Source organism: Phoca vitulina, unplaced genomic scaffold, assembly GCF_004348235.1.
Source record: "Phoca vitulina isolate PV1807 unplaced genomic scaffold, GSC_HSeal_1.0 scaffold19, whole genome shotgun sequence".
Lineage (NCBI taxonomy): Eukaryota > Metazoa > Chordata > Mammalia > Carnivora > Phocidae > Phoca > Phoca vitulina.
Genome location: NW_022589722.1, coordinates 31,378,487 through 31,403,969, shown reverse-complemented (window position 1 = coordinate 31,403,969; position 25,483 = coordinate 31,378,487). Strand labels below are relative to the sequence as shown.

Sequence of the window (25,483 nt, the reverse complement as noted above, 5' to 3'; positions counted from 1 at the left end):
GGGGGGGGGAGGGACAGCAGGTGGGAGGTGCTGGCTGGGGGGAAGGACAGCAGGTGGGAGGGACAGCAGGTGGGAGGTGCTAGCTGGGGGAGGGACAGCAGGTGGGAGGTGCTGGCTGGGGGAGGGACAGCAGGTGGGAGGTGCTGGCTGGGGGGAGGCCCCGGCCACAGCATCTGCAGAGCAGAAGCAGGGAGGTCTTGGAGGGTCTCTCTGGGGACCCTCACTTCAAGGACCCCACAAAGCTGGCCCCGATTGCTGCTGGGGGAGCCAGTGTTGAGGCTCGAGGGCGTTGAGGTGGAGTGGGGGGATTGTGGCCTGGGCCCCCACTGTCAGGAGCCTTAGCTTCCCCACCTGGAGGGTGGCACCCTGTCAGGCCTGCAGCTCTGGGAGTGGTGGGTCAGGGCCACTAGGAGGCAGGCTCCCCACGGAGGGACACTAGGGAACCTTTTAGGGGGTGCAGCTCCAAAAGTAGGGAGTCTCCCTGCTGTTGACGGTTGGTCTTGTGCCTCAGTGGATGCTGCTGCCAACCACATGCCCGCCGGCTGGCCCAACGAGAGCCTGGCTGGCAGCGACAGTGAGGAGCCTGGCGACAAGCCGCGCCTGAAGGTGGAGACCAAGGTCAGCGTGGAGCTGCACCTGGATGAGCAGGGCAGTCACTGCAGCGAGCGCTCCCCGGAGCAGGAGAGCGGCGGCCCGTTCAGGCCTGCGGACGTGCTCCCCAACCAGCCCCCGGAGCAGAGAAAAGGTGCTTTGGGAGTGGCGAGGGCCGCGTTGTTCCCGGGAAGCTGGGGACCAGAAAACCTCTCAGCGAGGGAGGGGGACAGAGGCGGGGCCATTTTGGGAGGGGGCGGGATCCGGTGGGGCAGAGTGCAGAGGAGGTGGGGGCGGGGTCCAGGAGGGGTGGGGTGGTGGGGTGGGGTGGAGTGCAGGTGGGGGCAGGACGGGGTGCAGGCGTGGCGGGGGCGGGGCGGAGTGCGGGGCGGGGTGCAGGCGGACCGGGGCGTGGCGGGGGCGTGGCGGGGTGGAGTGCGGGCGTGGCGGGGCGGAGTGCGGCTCAGGGCGCAGGCGGACCGGGGCGTGGCGGGGGCGTGGCGGGGTGCAGGTGGGGGCGAAGGGCGGTACGGGGTGCAGGCGGGGCGGAGACTGGGTCTAGGCGGGGTGCAGGTGGGGCCGGTGCAGGTGGGTCAGGGTCTCTTTAAGCGGGGGGCGGGGGGGCGGCCGGAGGGGGGCCCCCCCTGCACAGAGGCGACCATTTGGCCCTGGCGCTGAGACCCAAGCAGGGAAGAGCAGGGGCTGAGGGGTCCGCAGGGACTGTTCCTCGAGTCCCTGCATCCGGCAGCGTCAGCCTGACCGTGACTTCATCCGTCTCCCCACCTCCAGGCATCTTGAAAAACAAAGTGACCTACCCGCCGCCGCTGACCGAGAAGACTCTGAAGTCCCGGCTCCGGGAGAAGCTGGCCGAGTGCGAGCAGAGCCCCGCGTCGTCGCGCTCGTCCTCCCTGGGCTCGAGCGACGGGGCCCGCGCCCCCGACGGCACCATCACCATCAAGAGCCCACGCCGGGAGCCGGGGCGCGAGCACCTCAATGGGGTGGCCATGAACGTGCGGGCTGGGAGTGCCCAGGCGGCCGGCTCTGACTCCGAGTGAGTAGCCTCGGCCTCGGCTGCAGGGCAGCGGGAGCGGCCCCAGCCAGCTCCCTCTTCGCCTCCTGCCCAGGGGACAGGTGTCCAGTCCAGAGAGGGGCGGTGGTCAGGGGCCTGAGCACAGAGGGGCCCAGGGGCTGTGCTGGGGTCCTGTGGAGGGGAGGGGCTTCAGCAGGGTCAGGAGGAGCCCGCCAAAGATGAAGTGGACTTCTGGCCACTCCCCGGGGTGGGGGAGGGCTGCCAGCATTCACGCCCTTGTGGGGGCTACACTGGCCAAAGCGCTAAAGTCCTGCCCAGTCCTGAAATTCTAGGACTTAAGACCATGCAGGACTAAGCACTTTGTAAGGCTCTTGGTCCAGATCATTACTACCCTGTGTTGTGGTTGAGGAAATCGAGGCTCTGGGGCCCCCCTGCTGACTAACAGAGCCGGGGGGATGGGCCTGTTGGCCTCTCCCGGCGGCTCCTCCCTCCTACAGACTTCTAAGGGAGGAGCAAAGAACGGGAGCCAGGTCTTCTAGAATGGCTCTCTTAAAACTGAGTGAACTCGGTTGCTCAGAGGCAGGGCTGGCTGTGTGGACGCTCAGATGGGCGTGGCCCTCCAGGGGGCCCTGGGTGTCAGGGTGCAGACTCGACCTGCCCCTCTCCTGCCTAGTGTAGCTCTGTCCACACGTGAGCTTGCCCTCCTCCGAGCCCCCCGACTCGGGGATTCTGCCCCCCGCCCGTCCCCTGAGTTGGGGGGGGTGTCTGCCCCCGCGTGACCTCCACCCCGCCCAGCTGCTGGCTTCACGCGTGGCAGGGGCCGTTCTTGCTGACCTCCGCCTGCCTGACGGCTTCTTCCCACGCACAGAGGCAGTAACGAAACTTCAATCTGAACCATCAGGAAACCGAGACAAGCCCACCGCCTCCAGCCAGGCCTCTGTGCTGCGTCGATGCACCCTTAGACCTTGGAGCCCAAGGGGCCGCTGCGCTGTCAGTGAAGGGGCCCTGGTGGTGGGGATCCCTGCGGTGGCAACCCCATGACTGGTGTGACTGACGGTCCAGACACAAAGCCCCGGGCTACCCCCGGGGGCTCGGGGCCCAGCCGACCCGTGACAAGTGCCAAAGGTCACGGGCTCGAGGATGGGTGGGCTCCCGGGCCGGCTCAGCCGGATGCCGACTGCGGAGGGAGGCAGAGCCGCGGCCGGCAGGGCCAGGAGTGGGCCCGGTACAAGAGCTGGCAGGGCCCCACACTGCCAGGCCTGGCTTGTCGGGGTTCGGGGGTGCCGGGCGTGGGTGGAGGACGGAGGCCACTGGCCATGCGGGTGCCCCCATATAGCACAGGCCCCTGGCCGGTGGCCTTGACGGCCCTTTGCATAAACATCCCTTGTCTTAAAGCAAATTACTTTCTTTTGTTGAAAAGGTGTAGATACTTCTATATATATTTGTACGGGACTCGGAGAAGGTGCAAGCCTGTGTATATTTTGCATTTGTACCATTGATACCGGGAGATCCGTGGGATGGTCTCTCACTATGTTTTTTATATAAGGAAGATTGCACAGTTGTACTTGAACCTGGCGTGCAGTGACGCAGCTGGTGTCCCGGCAGACCAGAGTGGGAAGTGCGTGGGGCGCGAGCGGGTCCTCGAACAGAGGTTCCTGCCGCTGGGCCCGGCCAGGAAGCAGGGAGCTGTGGGCACCACGCGCGGCCGCCCGAAGTCCCAGCGCGCGTTTCTGAGACGTGTGCCCTCCGCTCCCAGCCGCCCGACCGTGGTGGATCGGAGACAGGGCAGCCTGGGACGGGGCGGGACTTGAGGAGCCCCCCCCCACTGAGGCTGGTGGGGAACGCAGGTGCCCCACGGCCATGGTGGAGGCGCTGACTGTGACTTAGCCCTGGCCCTTCCCTGGCCGCCCCGCCCCCACCCCGGCCCACGCTCGGCCTGCGGGGCTTCCCTGGCCACTGGCCCAGTCGGTGTGGTACGGCAGGTGGGGACGTCTTTTGTCCCCTCTGCTCCTGTTCCCAGTGGGATTGTACAGTGTTCACACGTTTCCGATCCAGACGGAGGTGTGAGGTCTTCCAGGATGTCACAGTCCTTCCTGCCAAATTTCCCAGCTCTTTTAGACTCTGAGGATCCCCAGGCAGGCCGGGGCCCCACCCCCCGAGTCCGACCAATGACTTCATTTTGCTTCAAATGGCCAATTGTGCGGAGGGACAAAGCCACGGCCACGCTTCTCAGTGGTTACCAAGCTGTTTTTTGGAAGCTCGTACTGAGGAGCGGCCGCGCCTGGCCCGCGGTGGGCAGTGGGCGCGGCGTGGCCCCCGGGGCTGTGGCGTGGGGCCCAGAATGACTCAGACGCGTCTCGTTCCAGTGTTGCCTTTGTTCTTCAAATCAGGCGCCCAAGTACGTGACTAGTACAGCTGCTTCCAAGTTTGAGAAACCATAAAATAGGAAGAAAATCAAGTCAAATGCGAAGATTTCCGCGCCATATTTGGATGGAAAAGTGAGCACTGTTAGGACCACCCCGGGAACAGCAGCTGCGAGGAGGTTCTGAGGCCACACACCTCACACGGGAGCGAAGTGAGACCCCGGGGTCCGCATGTGGGAATGAATTATAAATGTGCCTTAGCGGGTGAGGGGCCTTCTGAAGACAGAAGAGGGTCTTCAGATGTTTACCCCTGACGAGACCTTTTCTAAGTAAAAAAGTTTGAATACCCTCGAGTCAGAAGCCCCCACCTTCGCGTCCTCACTCTTCTGCAGCTGGGTCCTGCCCCTTGGGGTGCAGTTTTCAATCTGATCAGAATTGTTACCAAAAAACAACTGTCCATTTTATTAAGACAGGAAAATACATTGTAAACCTATTTTTGTGACTTAAGACTTTATGAGAAATGAGACACTGGAGATTTTTTTTTTAACAAATGTCTATTTATTAATGTTCGGAACACTGGAATTACAACACAAGAGAAGAGTCTGCAATAAATTAAGATTTCCGAATTTGTGCTTCTGCTGTGTCCCCCCCGCCCCCCGCCCTGAGGACAGGCCCCGGGGGAAAGGAGCTGTACTGGAACTTTGTGTCCACCCTCCTGACGCAGTCGGGACGAGCAGGCCGTTGGGGGTTTCCCGGGACCTTTAGCTCTCACCATGTGTACAGCACCAGCCCTGGGCCCTTCCCTCGGGATCTGGGCACGTGGGGCAGTGGCGGGGCCTGGCAACGGGGGTGCCCATCTGGGAAACGGGGACAGGGGGACACGTCTTACTCCTCAGCTCCAGCCCCTCCGGCCTGCCCAGGGCAGTGGGAGGGGCCAGAGTCCCAGCTCATGAACTTGGCCCCCTGGCGGACAGTTGACGCAATGCATGAAGTGGCCTCGCGCAGTTGGCTGGTGGCCTCAGGGGCAGGGGGAGGGCAGGCTGTGCCCACCAGAGGGAGGGTGGCGCCGCCGGCTGGAAGGCTGCCATGGGCCCCGCCACAGGTGAAGCCTGGGTGACCCGAGCGGCCGCCGGGCCAGCTGGGGGCCTGGCACTGGGCTGGCAGGACGGGCGGCCTGTGCTGGACGCTTCCACCGGGCTGCCCTTCCTCCCTGTTCCTGCTGCCGTTTCCCAGGGTCAGCCTTGCACAGAGCAGGGTGGGCGCTGGGGGGCCTTCCCAGCAGGACAAGAGGCCCAGCCACCAGGGCAGTGAATCGGGAACCCTGAGGCCGGGGAGGCTCCATTCCATGCTGCCCTGTGAGCTGGCCGAACACGGGCGGGGTTCCAGTCCCTCCCTGCCTCCACGGCCAGCCTCGCCAGCCTCCACCGCCTGGCACGACCTGCAGAGTGATGCGGAACAGTGGCCGGCCTCCTAGCCTGGGCAGGGCAGGCCGAGCCCCCCACCTCCCAGGGCCTCCTTTATCTGGACCAGCTGCCACATGGCAGGCCAGAAGGCCCGGCCCTGGATGCTCGGGCCCCCTCCCCGCTCCTTCCAGCCCCGGAAGCCCCCTGCCAGGTGGGGAGAAGGCAGACCCAGGCCTGGGCTAGTGTAAGGAGCGGGGACAGGGATCCTGATCGTCACTGAGGGGGACCACGTTCATCCTGCCTCTGGAAAGGGGGGCTGGCAGCTAGTTCTCAGCCCCACACAGCAGCCTGGTCTTAAAGCCCCCAACGGTGCAGCCTGTTACCCCCCACACAGGGTCCCACTAAACCAGCGGTGGGGCCCGGCCCACCTCGTGCCCTTTGCCCCCGGCTGGCGGGGATGGGGTGCAAGGCCGGTCTCGCCGGCAGGCTGCGGGCAGCACACCAGAGCCGAGGCAGGTGCCAAGCGGGGTGACAGGTCTTGGCCTCCCCTCCTGGCTGCACGGGGGGCGGAGGGGGGTGGCCGCTCTGCTCTTCGGAGCACTGCGTGCTGATGCGTGGGGAGATCCGAGGGCAGCAGGACCCCATCTGGACAAAGGTCTTAGTCGTCCACCCTCCTCCCGACCCGCTACACGGGCCTTACGCTTGTCCATGCCGCCACCAAACCCAACCCCACAGCCCATGTGGCCCCCGTTCCCTCCCACCTGTACCTCAGGGGCCAGAGGGATTTTCTGCTCAAACCACCTGCCTCCCTCCTGTTCAGAAGAAAGTCCTCCTCCCACTGTAGTGCTCTGGGGCCGCGGTGCCCGTCACCCCACTCTGGGCTCCTCCCTTGTGGTCTGGGGCCTGTGACCTGCCTCTGGGGGCGGGGAGGGGGGGCCCTGGATGCCTGGCACCCAGACCCAGGGCTAGCCCCGTCACCCCCAGAGGCCTTGAAGGCTGGGGGCCACGGGACGACCTTCCCAGGTGCCCCTCCAGCAGCACCGTGCCTGGAGGCCTAGGCCACCTCTGGTCTAGAACCTTCTATCCACAGGAGGCAGGGGACCACACTTGTGGCCCCCACAGAAGCCTGGCTCGAAGCATTAGGAATGCGTTGGGTGTGAGGCTAGTGAGAGAACGCAGCCTGAGCTCTGTCCCCAGCGCCCAGCCCCCACCCTCAGGGCAGGCGAGCCGGAGGCAGTGGGGCATGTGGACACGGCCTTCCCCGAGGGCCAAGTCCCTGCCTGACCCAGACGCCACCCCCCAGCCGCGCAGGCACTGAGGAGAGGAGACCGAGCCCGCGGCGGGGCCTGGCGGGGCCCTCACAGCGCACGGAGGCGTCACTCAGGGACTCCGCGGGGCCACAGGGTGCCGCCCACGCAGCACAGCCGGCCCTGACCTCCTGCCCTCTCGCCACAAAATCCACACGTGCGCACACACCATGCTGGGGGCTCAGCGCCCCCCCAACGCTCCTACGGGGAAACCCTAAATCCCCGATGTGATGGTGTGAACAGAGGAGCTCTTTGGGAGGCACTGGGTCGTGAGGGTGGAGCCCCGGGGGATGGCACGGTGTGAGGCCCCAGAAAGACCCGTCGCCCCTCTGGCCGCTGAGGACATAGCGAGAAGTGGGCCGTCGGGGAACCACTGGGGGAAGCTCGGCCGACCGCGCCGCGGGGGCCCCGACTTCTGGTGAGTAAGCTGCCCCGCAGGGAACACCCGCCGAGGTCCGCCCCACTGGGACGAAGGCCCCGGTCCTCCTGGGTTCCCTGTGACCGCAGCCAGGGCACCGGGCGCTCTGCAGGGGGAGGGATGGCCTCCGCGCAGCTGGCCCCCTCACACACCCACACTGCACCCCTGCGGGCCGGGACTCGCTCTCCGACCGACCCAGGTGAGGGAGGGAGGGCACGGCAGGAACGGGGGAGCGGGGCTGGCGTCCCTCTGCCCAAGCTGTGCACCGGAGGCCTGCTCCCTCCCCAGGAGAGTCCGGCAGACTCTGTGTCCCAGACACTCGTTTTATTGGATGCGGGCCCTGCAGCCTCCTCGGCAGTCCGCCTGTGTGCTCGCGGGTGGGAGGCCTGCCCTGGGGCACGAAAGAGCAACTCTACAAGCGGGGCCCTTGGGACCCAGCCACTAGGCAGCAAGTCCTTCTGGCCAGAGCACCAACTTGGAGAAGACAGGGCAGGCCTTTCTGGGGCTCTCCCAGGCTCGGGAGGCTTGCTGGAACCCTGGCCGCCTGGGTAGAACTGGGGCGGCAGACCCAGCCAAGCTCCCCCGACTGCTCCACCCCAGGCTCCTCTGTGTCTGCTCCCGGGCGCTCGGCGGCAGCTCAGCCTCCTTCAGGGCGCGGGGCCCAGCCGTGGGCCATTGCCGGGGCCCTCGGTGGCCACTCTGGACTTGCTCTTGCCCTTCTGGAGTATGTAGGCAGATGGCCCCAAGCGCAGGATTTTCCCGCTGCCCAGACACTCATCCCCTTTGTAGAAAACGGCAAACTAAAAAGGAAAGAGGCCGTGTCACCACAGTGGGCCCGGCGCCAGGTGCCCACCAGCAGCCAGGAGTGGGGGCCCGTAGCTGCTGGGCTGGGGGGACGGGGGTGGGGGACGGGGGGCCGACAGGGCAGCTGGGCCCTCCCAGTCAAGCAGGAGCGGGTACCACTGGTGCGGCTGGGAGGGGCACGCCGGGTGCAGGGGGGCACAGCTTCCACCCTCACTGGCTGTGTGAGCCGCGCACCCACACCCACTCTGCCCCTCAGCCCCCGACCCTGTACACTAGGTGCTCCGGTGGGGAGGAAGCGCGGGCCCTCCTTCCAGAGCACGAAGCCCACTGGCTAGAGCTCTCTCGGCCACACGGGCCCCGGCGAGGGGCAGCTGAGCACATGCCGAAGCCCACCTCGTGCACGAGGCCCGGGCTCCAGGCCACACGTGGACGTGGCGTGAGGCCCGGTCCCCCCTTCCAGCCGGGCTCCCCACCCCCTCTGCAGCACGGGGCACTCACCTGTCCCGGGGCCAGGGCCCGCACAGCCTTCACAGCCGTCACCCACACGGTGCCGTCTTGATTGAGGGTCAGCACACAGGGCACTGGGTGGAAGAGAGGGGTCCTTGGCGGGGGCACTGGCCTTTCCACGTGCGGCCCGCCCCAGGCCTCGCCCCCCGGGGGTGGAAGGAGCAGCAGGGCCACCCGCAGAGGGGCTCCGCACCACGGCTGCTGCCAGGCCTGCACCTCCCGGACGTGACTCCCAGCGCCGGCTCCCAGAGAAGGCGGGCGGAGAGGGCGTTACGAGTATGTTTTGCAACCTGAACAGTGGGGGACGCTCCCGCCCCAAGTCTAATGACTGCTCCTACCCTGGGCCTCCTCTGAAGGGACCCTCCCGCTCAGTCACCTAGCGCCATCTGGTGGCGGAACCGGAAGTGGCACTCCATCATTTTGTCCCGGACCAGGGCGGCGGGCGGCTCCTCCGCGATCCAGTGCACGCGGCTGGTCCGCAGCAGGTCCCTGTACAGAGCCGGGTGGTCTGTCCGGGGGGCCTGCGGGGCGGGACGCGCAGGTCAGGACACGGACGCCCTCAGCGGAGGGGCCCCCACCCCAAGCTGCGCGGCCGTGCTTCATCAGCAGCAACCCGAACAGCAGCTGGCTGCTAGCCACCGTGTCGGCCCCACAAACGCACGGGCCGTCCCACGGCCTCTGCTCCCTGTTCTGCACAGGAGGAAACTGAGGCACAGGAGGGGAAGGGTCTTGTCACGGTCCCCAGCACTCTGCGTGCCGCACCTGCCCGGGCAGGGCCCACCACGCTGCTGGCCTGTCTCAAAAAGGTCACCGCAGGAAGCCCATCAAACACCAGGTGGCCGGGGAAAGAAGGGACAGTGTCGGCGCCCCGGGGCTGTGCTGAGGCCATCTGCCTCTAAGGCCCCTGTCCCCAAGGCCCACGCAGGGATACCCACATGGGGACAAATGTCAGGTGATGACCCTCCTGGTTTTTCTCAAAGCAAGAGACACCACTGAAATTTTACATGAAAACCACTTTAATTCATGCACGACCACAATCCCTGTCCAGGCTGTGATGCCCACGGCTCTTCTTGGAAGGAGATGTCCCAGAATCAGGAGGCGAGGTGCGCTGGCCGCTCTGCCTGTCTCTAAGAGAGGGTCCCCCAGCTCTGCGAGCGAGCACCCTGCTCTCCTAGGGCAGGGTCTCTCAACCTTGGTACGACTGAGATGGGAGGCCGGGTCGTTCTGTTCGGGGGTGGGAGCTAACCTGTAGGATGTGAGCAGCCCCCCGGCCTCCACCCATCAGATACGCAGGGACACTGCCGAGTGTCCCAGGGGGTGGGGGTGGGGGGCAGGGCCAACTCACTCCCTTTGGGAAGCCCTGCTCCAAGAGCCCAGGGATGGGATTCAGGGTCACAGGGGTTCAGGTCACTGGCCCACAAACGGCTCTGGTCCCGGCTCGGCTGCTTCCGTCTGTTCAGCAATGGCCTGCTGGAGCCATGGGCCAGCCCTGTCCTAAGCACTGAGGGACCTTCGGCCTCTTGCGTAAAATCAGAAAAATAGGATCCATTCATAGCCATTAATGTCATGATCACCAGAGTGGCCGACGTACAGTAAGACCCTGGTAAGTACCTTCAACAAAATCCTTCTGGTACCTTGGGGGCCAATCCCAGGAGGACGCAGAGGGAAGGCAAGGATGGTCCATCAATCACTGCTGCTCTGTGGGGCTCCACCAGCCCTGCCTGGTCTCACAGCCACTGCTGGCTCTGCCAAAACAGACCTCCGTCACCTGCCTAAAAGGCCAGCCCGACTCACCACAAACACGTCGCCCTTGGTGCCGTCCTTCTCCACCACATACCAGGGCTCCCGTAAGCCGCCTATCTTGGCTCTCTGGCCCAAAGTATACAGGAACCAACCTACGGAAATAATGGCGTCTCAGGGAGCCGGCACCAGCTCCATCTCAAACGCCATCCCCCTCTTAACGGGGAGCAGAGCATGGGGAGCAGGGGGCAGCAGTCGGGAGGCCACCGAGGAGTATCCAGAGGGGCTGTGTGCTCCCACCGCGAGCCTCGGCCCTGATCTTGTCTGGGCCAGGTCTGGCTGCACCTCGCACCCTGCCCGGAGCCATGCCAGCTGCCGGGCCACCTAAACCATCGGCCGCAGGGACCACTCCTGCAGACCGTGGACAGGGCATCTTTCAAAGCCCTAAGCCCCCTCCTGTTGAGCCTCCAGGAGCCCCTCTGACGGACGAACCGCACGGGGGCTGTGGCATCACTTCTCTGTGCACCCCCTGACCCCACCCCAGAGGAACAGCCCTAGCACAGAGGAGACAAGCTGAGGGGATCTCATCCTGCTGGAGACAGGCTGGGAGCACCCTGCGGGCCTGTCCCCAGCAAGGCTGCCCCCTCCTCCCGTCTCAGAACGCCTGGGGCTTCTCTGCTTGGCTCCCCAGGAGCCCAGGACAGCCCAGTCAGCTCCCCCAACAGGAAAGAGAAGCCATCTGCCCAAACTGGACTGGGGGCTTCCAAAGAACCATCTGTGAGACTGTCTATGCCTGAATACCAGCCCTTGTCCCCCCAGCAGGTCAGGCACGTTCTGGGTCAAGACCTACCTGGTCACCAGCCCCCAAGGGCTTCTCCGATGCCCCGAGGGCACAGGCCCACCACTCACCAACCCACCATCTGTCCTCCCACTGCGCTCTGAATGTTTGGGCCTGATTTGTCTATCGCAGCCTCACCACACCAGCCCAGGGCAAGTTCACCCCCCCGCCAGCAAATATCTGCGAACAATCAAGCAGCGCCCCAAGTGCCACAGCCCTGCCTTATGGGGACACTCTCTGGTCCTGTCTCTTCCTCGTCCTAGATCTGGAAGCTCACGTTCTGAAATCAATTAGTCATGCTTCTTTCATCAGGTGGACCTTTCTGTGTTCTCATGTTTTTTCTACGATGAGAGGGTAAGTTTATTTGCAGGGACACAGCACTCAGAGATCAAGGTCTTTCTGAATCAGAGGGCATCCCTCTTCATGAGCGTCCAGGCTTCACAGAGACCACGTACAACACTGGCCACCACGCTCGCCCGTGCCGCCCGCGGCCCCCGCCCACAGGCTTCTCGGACTCCGGACGCGGAAGGAATTACAAGCTTCTTGTCTGAAACTCGCCCCACGACTCAGGACGTTTAGGATGAAAAGCAGCCCGACGTTGTGTCTCACCTCTGTGTGTTCCCAGAACTTTATTGTCTTCTATAGAAATAAATTTACCAGGTCGAGGCTGTAAATACTGAAAAACAAGCATTTCCTTACTAACGGATCCAGGTCCAGAACAAAAATGTGGCTCCATTCTTTTGCTCAAAGAACACTCACCTGAAGGATGAAATTTTCAAAATTTCTTTTACCAACGAAACAGATGCCCATGCTCTGAAACAAAAGGAAAGCCGACAGTGAGGACAGTGAACAGGCAGGAGGTGTCCGCACGAGAACAAGCCAGTGGCGGGAGGACAGGAGGCTGCACACCCCGGCCTCCCCGGGGCCTCCCCACACTCCCGGGCCGCAGGCCTGGCTTTCCTCAGCCAGCACCCACAGACACCAGCCGCGCCCCACCAATGGACCTCAAGGGGTTTCAGAGCATCTCGAGGGGTCTGCTTCAGGCCCCCAACCCGGGATCTGGTGAGTAAGCAAGGCCACCCCACGTCTACCCCGGCAGGAGAGAGCACCAGAGCTGCGCGGGCCCTTGGGACCACCGTCGGTGAGCCGCGGGCCGGGAAGGAGAGGAGCTAGGCCAGAAGCCGAGGCATCCGCAGGAGAGTCGGAGGAAGGAGAGGACTCCCTCAAGGTGATCTACTCTAGCCCAGAAGATGGGCTGGAACGCACGCTCCAGCACCGTTCCCATCATACGGAGCGCTCACCTGCCCTGCTTGTGTGTCTGAGCTCCCAGCACAGAGCCACACCCAGAAACCGAACAGGTAAACAGAGGGACAGACATGATGGGTGGATGGATGTGAGAAAGGATGTCCTCCTTGGGGACAATGACTTGCTGATAAAAAAGCAAGGTCATGCTCATTCCCAGGAAGACAAAAATGAAGCAGCAGCCTCAGCTGAAGGTGACCCAAGCCCTAACGTGGCCCGACCAGCCCGAGCACGCCGGGACCGTCCTGGAGCACCGGACCCCCGCCACGCTGGCTTCACCGCCATTCCAGCGCCCAGGCTCTTCTTACCTCACGGCTTTTGCACACGTCTTCCCACTATTGGGACAATTTCCCTCTAACCCTCTTTGTGACACTAAATCCTATTCATCCTGAGGCCTTACGTTGGATTAAACGTTAACTCCTCGGAGCCCGTCTTTTTACCGTGGTATGTTTCGTGTCTGTCTCCCCCTCCTGTGACCTCCGTGAAGGCAGGAATGAGGGACCCGTGTGCTCCTCGCCCTATCCTCAGGGGCCAGCAGCACGGCACCCAGTACAGGAAGGCCCTCGACAAGGAGGGGCTGGACGAGTGTGTGAAAACGGCAGATCACGCAAGCAGCGACAGAGCCCTGGCTGGGGCGTCTTGGGGCCTAGTCCTTCCTGCCCCACCCTCCCCTGACAGGCTGGGCCAAGAGCACCCCAACCGGCTCGCCAGGCTCCTGTGAAAGCTGCTCACCCCCAGAGCAGGGCCGAGGACGGGACAGAGGGAGAAATCGCATCTGAGCGGTTCTCGGTATGTCAACAGCACGTCCTACCGCGTGCGTGAGCCGGGCTCTGTCCTGACGTTGGCTCCTGGGGAGGAAGTGCCCAGACAGGACCCCGCTTCCCCGCAGACCATGGCCATGGTACCGCGAGCGCACCCCCCTTGGTCCTACCTCTTTCTTCTGAAGCACGTGATGGAGTCTATTCTCAGCAGCTATTTTCTTGACAAAATCTTTCGTTAGCCCCCCCAGAGGGAAGAGGGTTCTCCTCAGGGCATCTTGGGAAACCTGGCTGAGAAAGAAGGTCTGGTCTTTAAAGCTGTCAGCTGCTTGAAGAAGTTTTACCGCTGCCAAGAGTAAAGAACAAAAGATGTTGCAGGAGTAAACATAACGGTACTTGGCTCTGAATCACATCCTTCTATTAGATTACCCCTGGTCTGTCAGAAGCAGAAATCAATACTCAGAAGCAGACCACTAGGAAAAACAAACAATCCCCCTGCTTCAGGGGAGGAAAGTTCTCACCCCAAGTTTATTTGCTGGTAAGAACAATTTTACGTGATCAGGAAGCTTATTCCAATTCCCACCGTGGGTCACAGTATTTTACAGACTAAACAACGTACACACCCGCTCTGAAGAGGGGACGTGAAAACAAGCCCAAGATACATGCAGCCGAGCGTGAGAAAGCTGGACGAGAGGACCCCAGAGAACCCTGGGACGGGGGGTCAGCGGCTCCCCACGCCCCCCACCTTCCCATGTCCGACTCCAGCCGCAGTGGCTCTCAACTGGTTTCCTTTCTCAGGAAAGCAGGTTTTGTTCAGAGTCACGTGGACCTCTGTCCGACCGCCCCGCGATCTCCCGTATGCCCATCTCCACTGTAAAGAACTTCTGCCTCAGAGGCCACGGTGCACAGGTGTGACTGACCTTGGCCCTGTGACACTGGATCAGAGAAGGCCCGGCTCCAGCGCTGGGCCACATCAGACCTGCCTGGCCCGCGCCAGGACGGCCACAACTGCAAGCACCAGGCTCCCCAATGTCAAGTTCAATGAGCCACAGGAAAAGCCATGGGGGCTTTCAGTACCGTGGCTCCTTCCAACATCCCTCGGATGCAGCGCTAGGAGAGGCCGCCGCACGGCACCCTCAGAGTGTGCTACGTGTGCTGGGGTCCACACAACACACGTGCGCCTGTCAGCTCGCACCGTTGCGTGTGGAACATGGGCCCTGGGGAGGGAACGCTCGCCACCCGTGACCTCAAACGTGATTCTCACTTTAGCCACGGGAGGTTTCATTACCCCCATTTTACAGACGAGGAAACTAAGGTTGAGATCGTTGAAGAGGCTCCACAGAACAGTGCAGGTGCGGCTTAAGTCCTAGTCCATCCCTTCCTATGTGCAGAGCAACGCGACCGGCCGAGAAATGGAAAATAGCCAGTCATCAGGCAGGCAGACTCGTCTGCCCAAGGCTACTTTTTGTTTCAAAAGGAAGCCCAGTCAAGCAGCGTGCACGGAGGCCTCAGGACACAGTTTAAGACAGACTCAAAATCTAGGGCGTCTGGGCGGTTCAGTCGGAGAAGCGTCTGCCTTCGGCTCAGGTCGTGATCTCAGGGTCCTGGGTCGAGCCCCACATCGGGCTCTGCTTCTCCCTCTGCTCCCACTCATGCTCTCTCTCTCTATCTCTGTTGCTATTTGTCTCTCTCTCTCAAATAAATAAAATCTTTAAAAAATACATAAATATAAATAAATAAATAAAACAGACTCAAAATCTTTTTTCTTTTTTTAAAGGGGCCAGCAATCTTTTTTTTCTTTTTTTAAAGATTTTATTTATTTGACAGAGTTAGCGAGAGCAGGAACACAAGAAAGGGGAGTGGGAAAGGGAGAAGCAGGCTTCCCGCGGAGCAGGGAGCCCGACGTGGGGCTCGATCCCAGGACCATGGGATCATGACCCGAGCCGAAGGCAGATGCGTAACGACTGAGCCACCCAGGTGCCCCAGGAGGCCGGCAATCTTAAACCATGGAAAGGAACACGCTCCAGGGGCTTCATTCACACACCCTCACAGCTCTGTCTGCAGTCAGGCTGGCACCGTGCCCCCTTCACACGGGTGAGCCTGACTAGGCGGCCAGGCCAGGGCCCAGGAGCGCCGACGAGCCCAGGCGGGCTCTGCGCTGCCCCGTGTGCGCTGCCCCGCCTGCCCTCTGCCCAGGGACCCACGCCCAGGCCAGGAGGCCCTAGTCCAGGTCTCTAGGGCAATTAAGTAAGAATTAAATAAAAAGCTCTGGTGTGCCTAGAAAACATGCTGAAAACAACGACACTGTTGTATTCCTACCACAACTACACATTCAAATGACTCAACAAAACATCCGTCAATGTGATCAGAGAAGTTTCAGAGCACCTATTGGCCTAGCATAAAGGTCCAGAGAGCTCTGGAAGGCAAACCATTTTCTAGGAGATAAGCATGTCTATTCAATATGGAAATAAATCCTTTAGCCACTCAGGACCCTTAAATCCGTATTTACTTGCACTCTGCCGCGGAGTTCCCAAGTGGCAGGACTCCGCATCCTTCCCGGCACGGAGAGGCTTGCCGGCAGAGCGGTGCCAGGAGTGGGAGAGGCGGCCCCCGGGAGCACCCGGGAGGGAGGCCGAGGAAACCCGTCCTCTCTCCCCGCATCTGTCCCTGAGGCCCTGGCGGCAAGCCCGGCGGCTAAGGGCCCAGCGCCCCACAGGCAGCAGAGGGAGACCTTCCCCCAAGCAAGCACTGTCCTTGGCTGTGCTCAAGGCGGGAAGGTTATCTGGGCGCCCTCTGCTGTGAAAACAGGGGTGGGGACGAGACCTGGGCAGCCGAGCGCCTGCAGCACCCTCGGGGCCCCCGCAGCACAGCAGACGACTGCACGACCAGGCTCGGTGACACGGAGGACAGAACTCGACTGGGGCCTGGCCCAGCAGAAAGGGCACAACTATGGAGCTGGGCTGAACTGGGCTACGAGCCAGCGCTCCGGCCGCATGGAGCCCAGTCAAATGACTCCACGCCTCAGCCCCCTCCCCTGTGAAGTGGGGCGAGCGCATCCAGCTCCGCGCTCAGCGGGGCCAAGCGAACGCGTGCCTGTCACGGCCGTGCTCAGGGGAGAGGGGCAGGGGCCGTGAGGCGGGCGGTCAGCGGGCTGGCCCTCCAGCGATCCCACAACAATGGAGATTTCTTGCTCAGACGTGGCTCTGAGCTCCCTTCACAGTGATGTGAGCTCCTCTCTTCTACACACAAATGTACACCGGACAAGCCAGCAGCTTCCCTGTGACAGCTGGGCATTTTTCTAGAAAGGTGGAGCTTGACTTCCTCTAACGCCGATAAACTGATTTATACCCATAATCTCTGGAAACACGTCTTCCAGCAGGCCTCTCAGGCTCCAGCGACTGGGTCACACTGAAGTACACACCTCAGTGTCGAGCCCTCAAGAGCCTGACGGTAAGCGACATGGCCTGTGAGCCCTCCGACTATCAACAGATATGTCCTCGACAGCACAGGAACCTTCGAGTCGCTAGCGGAGTGTGAGGAACTGGGTAAGAAATCACAGATGCAGGCTCCAGCCAGGCTCTGCTCCCGATAACTGTAGTTTTCAAGACCAGCCAGCCAGTGTGGAAGACACAGACGTGGGGGCTGCGCTCAGACAAGGACCCGCCGCCACGCTCCAAAGCAGTCTCCTCTGTGTACCAGTCCTGAAGGTCTGACCCCCGCGCTCTAACTTACCATTTCTGACTTCAAATCGATTTCTGAAAAGCCCTTCTGGCCTCCTCATGTGCTTCTGCTGAAAGACTTCCTCATCCTCCAGTGAGGTCCTGGCGTAGTGACCTGTGGCAACTGCGTCTGCTCCTGTCAGGTTTTTAAAGACACAACATCAAGCTTCAGACCCGCATGTGTGACTATGGCCACCTCGGGCCTCGGGAGCTCTCAGGAGCGGGCAGACACCAAGCCTTGTGTGGACGGCCCGCGCCGATGGTCCAGCTCCCTCTCAAATACGGAGGTCCAGGGCGTGGAGGCCGCCCCCAACATTCTGATCAAAAGTGGCCTTGAACTCTCCATTTACGCGGATACAACCTCGCTACAAGGTTTCACTGCAGCTTTATGATCCTTTCAAAAGGTAGCATCCATCCCCTCATTCACTCTAGCTTAAGGAAACAGATATGCACACAAAGATTTAAGTGTAAAAAGCTCATTTCAGTGTTTCCTATACTAAGGAAAATTGAGAACACCAAAATGTTCACCACCAGGAGAACATAAAGTTAAAATGCCACTGCCCTAAGAACAGCACCACTTACGAGGAATTTTTCATGACGTTGTTAAGTAGGGAAAAAAATACATAACACTACGATCCCACTTTTTTTTTTTTTTTTTTTTAAAGATTTTATTTATTTATTCATGAGAGACAGAGAGAGAGAAAGAGAGAGACAGAGGCAGAGGGAGAAGCAGGCTCCCCGCGGAGCAGGGAGCCCGATGCGGGACTCGATCCCAGGACCCTGGGATCACGACCTGAGCCGAAGGCAGACGCTTAACCGACTGAGCCACCCAGGCGTCCCATCCCACTTTTTTTAATGTACAGAAAAAGATTAAGAAAAATATGAGAAAGCCCATTCCTTTGATTCTGGGAAGTGAAATGATAGGCGATATCTCCCTATTTTCCCTCTGCTGTCGTTTTGAACTTTCTCTAATAAACACACATTATTTCCACCGTAGTGAAGGACCATCCAGCATATTCCATTTCTTCTCTCCCCTTTATGCAAAAAAGCGAAAGAACCTACGAAGGCACATATGAGTTCATAACCTTTCCCTGCGTGAACATTTCAGATATTCAGTACTGCAAGAGACCTGCTCCCGGAAGGGGCAGCAAACTGAGTGGGTGCCTCACCCACCAGACTAGCTCAGTGTAAGACAGAAGATGCAACGAGAATTAACTGTTGAGGGCGCCTGGCTGGCTCAGTTGGAGGAGCGTGTGGGTCCTAATCTTGGGGTCATGAGTTCAAGCCCCACGCTGGACGTAGAGGCTTACTTAAAAAAAAAAAATGAAATAAAAGATTTACCTATTAAAAAAACAAAAACAAAAAGGGAAGTTCTAGTAATACTGGTCTGCCACGGAAGCCATCGGCCACAGCTAACACAAGCAGAAACCACCTCTGCACCGGAGTGGGCGCTCCCGTTTGCCACATGCATTCCCCACCCGGAGGCAAATTCTTACTGGGAAGGTTAAAAAAAAAAAAAAAAAGAATTAACTGTTGTATATGAACTACCAGAAAACGCACATTTGGAAACACACTATTGTATCCTGATTGCTTTTCAGAGACGAAAAAAAAAAACCCTCCTTAAATCTATTTCCTTAAAGAACGACCACTTACACTGCCAAGCATCGAGTCCCTCTGGGAGAAGCCCCAGGATGTCAGAGTCTAGGTCTCACGTACTTTCCCTCCGTGTGCGCTGCTCACGCGGGAATTCAGACGTGGAGACACTCCCTGGACAAACTCCTTCCGAAGCGACCCCGACAGACGGCCACCTGGGGCTGGCTCCCTGAGAAGCTAAGGCAACCGGGAGCCCCACTCTCTCCAGAGGGAGGTGTCACCCCCTCCCGCAGAGCTGGCTGCGCCCCTCCCAAGTGCGGCCCTTCTCCTGCACAGCCAGGCTCTGCCCTGCGTGGCAGGCACGCAAAGGAGGCCACTCGCCGGGCACGAGGACCCCCGGTAACTGCATGGCTCATCCGAGGTCCTGTCTCCTAACACCCAAAACCAAAGTCACTGCCCAAGCCATGAGCCTGTCACTCCCTTCCTGAATAAATGGGGGCTAAGTGTAAGCCCCCCAGACATGGCCCCCCAGAGCAGAGCAGGGCAGGTGCCTTTCCTTCCTGACACCCCCGAACACCAGGTCATGCCAGATCGCAGGCCGCTAGAGCCCCAGATCTGCTCCCCAGCTCGGAGTATGACCTCCCTCGGAGTATGACCTCTACCAATGCTCAGTTCTGGGGTCAGTCATTCAAACGCACCCAGACTTCTGGAGCCTTCGTCTGGCAGGTGTCAATGTGGCCTGTGACCCAGCGTGTCCCCTCCCCAGCGGCAGGGCCCTTGTGCACGGGGTCTGCAGGCCTCGTGGGGGCCCACTTCCATCACTGTGGCAGAGCTGACTGGACAGAGCAGCCGACAGTCCTGGGACGCCACCGGACCACTGGCACAGGACGGTCGCACTAACATGTCTGGGCACGTCGCCAGACGCGGCAGGGTGAGCCACACGGGACAGAAGCAACGGAAAGGCCAGAATCGGGAACTGCTGCGAGGGCAGGGCACGGGAGTGGCCGCAGCGAGCGAGGCAGTGTCGGGGAGCCCCACCAAGGACAGGGATGCCCCAGCAGGCAGACGAGAGGAGAGAGGAGAACCAGCAGGACAGACAAAATCTGCAGGCAGCTGTCAGTAGGGAGCAGGGCCTCGATGGGCTTTGAGAACAGACCACTAGGGGCGCCGGGGGTAGGGGGGCTCAGCCAGTGAAGCGTCTGCTTCCGCTCAGGTCCTGATCTCAGGGTCCTGGGAATGAGCCCTACATCCGGCTCCTTGCTCGGCAGGAAGCCTGCTTCTCCCTCTCGCTCTGCCCCTCACCCCCACTCATGCTTTCTCGCTCTCAAATAAATAAAATCTTTAAAAAAAATAAAAAGAAAAAGAACAGACCACTAAACCATGGCTTCAAATCCTGGGAAAGAGAGGCCCAGAATCCAGAATCAAGTATAGACCCAGACCTGTTCTCGGGGCAGAGCAGAAAGTCACCTTGGGAAGCAAGATAAAAAGTCTCACCAGGACTAGCAAAAAGGAGGACTAGCAAGAAACCGAATGCCGACTTTCCTGAGCTCTAAATAGGGCTCATGAAACTTCCGCTAAATATAACTCTGCCAGGAAATGGAGCTGCTCTGGGCAAAGCTGGACCTGCAGGCAAGCCCTGGTGGCCCCACTGTGGGCTCTCTGCCCGTGACCCCTGTTTCCTCAGGACGTTCTGAACTGGGTGCTCCTGAACCTGCAGCACGGTCCCTACACCTGGGAGGTCCACGATGAGGAAACACTCCCTCCTCCCTGTGCAGGGACCCTGTCATTTGCATATTGCCAGAAAATTCTTTCTTACTCAGGAAAATACAGAATATGATCGTTTTCACTGCTTCTTTTCCTTCTGAAGATAAAACTGTTTACCAGCATTTGGCTCCTGGCTACCTCTGAAAACCTTATGATTTTAAAAAGATTAAATGGAAATAACAAAATGACTTACCGAGATTATCCACAGCATAATGGAAAAAACAACTGAACTTGATGTGCTTGTTGCAGACTATGTCAGGATTGGGAGTCCTTCCTTTTTCATATTCACTTAAAAAATCACTGGAATAGAAGAAAAAGATTTTCATTCCTAAGTGTGAGACATTCCTCAAAAAAATAAACCCGTAGGGGCACCTGGGTGGCTCAGCCAGTTGAGTGTCTAGCTCTGGATTTCGGCTCAGTTCCTGATCTCGGGGTTGTGGGATTGAGCCCCATGTCCGATTCTGCGCTTGGCATGGAGTCTGCTTGAGATTCTCTCTCTCTCTCCCTTTGCCCCTCCCCCCACCCAGCTTGAACTCACGTTCTTTCTCTCAAATAAATAAAATCTTTTTCTTTTTTTAAAGATTTTATTTATTTGGCAGAGAGACACAGCGAGAGAGGGAATACAAGCAGGGGGAGTGGAAGAGGGAGAAGCAGGCTTCCCGCTGAGCAGGGAGCCCAATGCGGGGCTCGATCCCAGGACCCTGGGATCATGACCTGAGCTGAAGACAGACGCTTAATGACTGAGCCACCCAGGCACCCCTCAAATAAATAAAATCTTTAAAAATAAATCGGTTAAATTACTTGAAGTTAGCTTCTCCCCATCTTACCAGAGCTACAATCTTCTATAAAACGGGGGAGCTTCATTAGACAGCCATGTCAGTGTTTTCAAGCATTAGTGTAAAGCCAGCCGCACTTTCCATCTGAATCTCTGATAACGGATAAAGCCGGACAGAAAGCCAGGTATCGCCTGCCATTCCGGCTCCGCAGCCGTTCCGGCTCCCCAGAGGCTCACAGGGTGTGCGGGGAAGGGATAGGATGGACTCACTCAACTCCAGCTTCCCCTAACTCCACCAACAGAGGAAGGCTTGGGTGAAGAACATGCGGGAGCCAGAGCAGGAACCCTATGATCCCGAGCCACCATTCTGGGGTTCTATTAGCGATTCCACAGTCCCAGCCTGGGGACCCAGGTCACTGGGCGAATAAATGTACCGGGACCGGTACTGATACTTTTCTAATGTGGCTCCCACACGTCTAAGGACCAGCAACGTCCGGAGGTTTTCAGGGCGTCAGGCAGCCTAGCTGACTCTAACGGGCTGGCTGACTGGACACAGGAGAAGGATGGTTAGGCAAGAAGTTCATGGTCTCTGAGTATTCACTTTAGGAGGATTATGATGACTGTTCCAGGAGTTTAAAGTGAGTATTAAAGGGGAGTTTAAAGTATTAAAGTTGGAGAAGCATGCGACTCTCGATCTCGGGGTAATGGGTTTGAGCTTTGAGTGGATGTAGAGATCACTTCAAAATAAAATCTTTAAAAAAGAAAAAAGTTACAGGGTATATTTTGAGTATCTGTGATCATTTTTCATTGAAGCTAAAGCTCTACTATGGTTACAAAGAACAACGCTGACCAAGAGGGGCACATTATGAAGGCAGACCAAGAACCGGCACAGGGTCATAGGTCACACGCATCTTTAACTCCAGCAAGCAATGCCAAACCGCTCCTGCCGCCTCTTGGTCCTCTCAGGAAGGGAGAACATTGTGTTACTCCGTATTTCAACTTTTTAACTGTTAGAAAATTGTCAAGAGTTTCATTAAACTCTTGCTTTACTCTTTCTGTGTGTCCACCGCCCCCAGAACGTTTTCTATATAACAAGTACTGAATGAATGTTAAAGAGGCTGAACGTTTCCACTGGCTTATGAAAATCACGTCAACCATTTCCCAGACGGCTTAATGAAGACAGATCAGTGGCATCAGCAAAAACCACGGAGCACAGCCTGTTCGGTGAGAGGACAAATCCCATCTGCACCCCAGGAGGGAGACGGCAAGCAGAAAGAACATCTGCACTCTGACCCTTGAAGGCCAAATGGGCCTTGAACAAAAGAATTCAGAAGAAATCTCGGAGCTAGAAAGTGCTATCAGAGCGGTGAGCGTTCAGGGGCTCCTGGGTGGTTCAGTCGGTAAAGTGTCTGCTTTCAGCTCAGGTCATGATCTCAGGGTCCTGGGATCAAGCTCCGCATCGGGCTCCCTGCTCAGCGGGGAGTCTGCTTCTCCCTCTCCCTTTGCCCTTCCCCACACCTCGTGCTCTAAAATAAATAAAACGTTAAAACAAAAACAAAAACAAAACAGAGCGGTGAGCGTTCAGAACAAAAAGCACAATCACAACCATCCCCACAGGCAACCAGGATGAAACTAGGGCAGAGGGCAGACTGGACAGAGCCTGCCTGGCCTCAGTTAAATGTGAGTTAACCTTCAATAGATCATATTCGCTCACACTTTCCAAACCTAGCAATAAAGGGTGAAGTTTAAATTCGCCTGGATTTCTTGCTATCACCTTAAACCCTGCAGTACTCAAAGGAATTCCCAAAGCAGCTTTCCCCACCCACCCAGATTTGACGGTGAAGCTATCCGACTCCTCTTTCTCCCACTCCTACACCCGTCAGTCACCAAGCCCCACGGCTCCGCTTCCGAAGTAAGACCCGGCGGATCCCCCATCAGAATGAATGGACGTGCTTGCCACAGTGCAGGTTCCGGGGCCGACATCCCAGGCCCCATGCAGGTGGGTGTTCAACAAGTACCCCAGCCGACTCTTCAGCCTGACATCTGCTGCCAATGGGTCTGTCCTCTGGGGCCCGCCACAGCCAGCCCTCACCCCCACTCCACACTCCCGTCATCCCCACCCTCTAGCAGCAGCTTCTCCCTAGGTTCTCCACCTCCAATCTTCTCCCATAACTTACCCTACACTTGGCTGCCAGATCGCTCTTTTCAATAATACAAATCACAAGAGCTACGTTTATTGCTTACTAATATGCCAGGCACAGTGCTGACACCTTTATATCTCAACTCATTTAATTCTTACAATAACCCCATGAGGCAATATCCTCATTAAAGAGATGAGAAAAAAGGCTTAGAAAGCCAAGTACATTGCCCAAGGTCATGCAGTAAGTAGCAGGATCAAGACTGGACCCACGGATTTCCTGAGGCTAGCGCCTACCCCACACCTGTGCACATCGCTGCTGCCCGGGGCACCTTCGATGGACACCCACCGTGCAGAGCCTAGGTGGGCTCCCCACACCCCAGAGCAAGCAGCCTTCCTCCACAGTGACAAGAGTCCAGCCGAAGCTGTCAACGCCCCCCCAAAATGATGGGTATTCCTCCTCTTCACCACTGCTCTTGCTACCCCGTTTAGAAAATCTCTACTTCACTATTATTTTCAAGAGCAGATCCAACTTCACCTCTTCCATAAAGCCCTCCTGACTGCTCCATATGACACATTTCTCCCTCCTCTGAACCTGCAGCATTTTAATGAAATCACTAGTACGTCTTACATGCCGCTCACCACTGTTACCTCTTTTGAAGGTAATGTCCTCCTCCCCCCAGGCTGCAAACCCCTGCAGAATGGAGCCACAGCTTATACGCCTTTGTGTCCCCAAATGCAGCACTGTGCCCAGTACAGAGCAAGCACTTAAAGATCACCGTTGGTATTTGTTACATTTTAAAGTCTTTGTGTTTCGTGTTTTCATGAGGCACCAAGGAGGGGGGCCTCACCTAATTCTTTTTCCCAGAAGCCCCTCGTCACTGACCTGCACAGGGATCCCTGCGTGGCACCTCTCAGGGAAGACCTCAGCCTTAGTTCCCTCACCCAAAGTTAGCAGCAGAAACAACTCCAGGTTCATGAAGGCATTAAGGAGACTTCTAGCAGGTGGCACCATAAGGAAATATGAGGCCGGCTGCTCTGGGATCTCCCATACACGGTCTCCGGCACCACTGCCAAACAGCACTGGCCACGTGTCACTGGCCCGGCCGACTACGGCAGTCGTTCCCTTGGAAAGGCGGTACAGCACATCAGGAAGCCTTCTGCATCTCTGAACTGGACCCACCTGAACACATCATTCCAATACTCCTTCACATAGGACACTTGGTGGAAAGGGATGTCTAGGATCTGGCAAACTCTATAAGCATCTTCACAGTCTCTGTCAGCAGTGCAAACTCCATGTTCATCCAGCGTGTCCCAGTTCTTCATGAACACCCCTGTCACTTGGTAGCCTGGGGGAATGAGGGGACACGAATTGGAGTCCATAATCAACGCGGGGTGAAAGCAGTTGCTGAGTTCCCAGCAGTTCCCTGACACGCCCCACTCCCGCACCACCATCCGCTGGGTCACCCGGCAATGCCTGCTTTGCTACATGGCCTTCCGAGTGACTCACATCCGAGTGCAAGCCACCTGACTTGCTGGCTGGCCCAGAGGCTCCCTCCCCTACACTCCCACAGCCCTTGTACACGCCTCCCTCATCACAGCGCGCTGCGGGACTGCAACTGTTGGCCTGTGTCCCCCAGTGAGCAAGATGGTGTATTTTCATCTCTGTATCCCTACCCTGTGTCCGCACAATGCCTAGCACGCGGTAGAGGCTCAGCAAATGAGTGCTGAATGATGGAAGAGCAGAAATTCAACATTTTTCAAAGCAAATAAAAACCACCATTCAGTTATCAAAAAAGTAAACTGATTTCAAAGACTGTTTCCAATTATCATCTAGAACTTAGACTCTAAGTCATCAGACAAGAAGACAATTAAAATCTGGGCTATTTTATTATAAAGGTGTACTAACTATGTATTTTATGACCTTTTTTTTGGTCCTCTTCTATTGTAACAAAGTACCCAACCAAATACTGGAAAGACCAATGTTAGCTTTGCTTCATCTTAGGGAACCACTCAGGTGCCTACCCTGTGGGAAAAGGGTTTAAGAAATGTTTCTTAGTGGGTAGGCTCAATGTAACAAAAGCATTGTTTGTTATTTTAGGGACTTTAGACTATGTTTAGACTGTGCAGAGCCCTTGAAGGTTCCTGATGATGTGTGACATGTTTTGAGAGATGTGGCAGACTAGCCGTGGGCAGACCAGGTATACTACGTTTACTCTACAGGAAGGTCAGCTGTCCCTTCTCCCCAGGACCCAGACGACCACTCCGTATTCCAGCCTTCCCTGGGGTTTCCTCCTCAGTGGGAGAAGCTGATGGACGTAGCAAAGGAAAAGCAGTGACTAAGAGGTTTTTTTGTTTTTTTTTTAAAGAGGTTTAATAGAGTACTCCAAAGAACAGAGATGCAAAGTCAAAGCTCCACCACGCCGCCCCCCCC

At 58.3% G+C, this 25,483-nt stretch overlaps 2 protein-coding genes across 2 annotated transcripts in view; one reads left to right on the top strand and one right to left on the bottom strand.

The window, feature by feature from the left end:
* CELSR1 (cadherin EGF LAG seven-pass G-type receptor 1) overlaps positions 1 to 2,902 on the top strand; it is a 141,813-nt gene extending 138,911 nt beyond the window's left edge. The window contains exons 33-35 of the mRNA XM_032416464.1: positions 512 to 745; positions 1,381 to 1,642; positions 2,490 to 2,902. Of these exons, the coding sequence (XP_032272355.1) occupies positions 512 to 745; positions 1,381 to 1,642; positions 2,490 to 2,514 (521 nt within the window). The 3' untranslated portion in view covers positions 2,515 to 2,902. The remainder of the gene's footprint in view (positions 1 to 511; positions 746 to 1,380; positions 1,643 to 2,489) is intronic.
* Positions 2,903 to 6,584: 3,682 nt separating this feature from the next.
* TRMU (tRNA 5-methylaminomethyl-2-thiouridylate methyltransferase) overlaps positions 6,585 to 25,483 on the bottom strand; it is a 21,011-nt gene continuing 2,112 nt past the window's right edge. Inside the window, exons 2-11 of the mRNA XM_032416465.1 lie at positions 24,233 to 24,398; positions 20,331 to 20,437; positions 16,794 to 16,916; positions 13,235 to 13,407; positions 11,761 to 11,814; positions 11,611 to 11,677; positions 10,218 to 10,318; positions 8,800 to 8,944; positions 8,415 to 8,497; positions 6,585 to 7,912 (exon numbers count right to left, since the gene is read on the bottom strand). Coding sequence (XP_032272356.1) covers positions 7,760 to 7,912; positions 8,415 to 8,497; positions 8,800 to 8,944; positions 10,218 to 10,318; positions 11,611 to 11,677; positions 11,761 to 11,814; positions 13,235 to 13,407; positions 16,794 to 16,916; positions 20,331 to 20,437; positions 24,233 to 24,398 — 1,172 coding nt within the window. The 3' untranslated portion in view covers positions 6,585 to 7,759. The remainder of the gene's footprint in view (positions 7,913 to 8,414; positions 8,498 to 8,799; positions 8,945 to 10,217; positions 10,319 to 11,610; positions 11,678 to 11,760; positions 11,815 to 13,234; positions 13,408 to 16,793; positions 16,917 to 20,330; positions 20,438 to 24,232; positions 24,399 to 25,483) is intronic.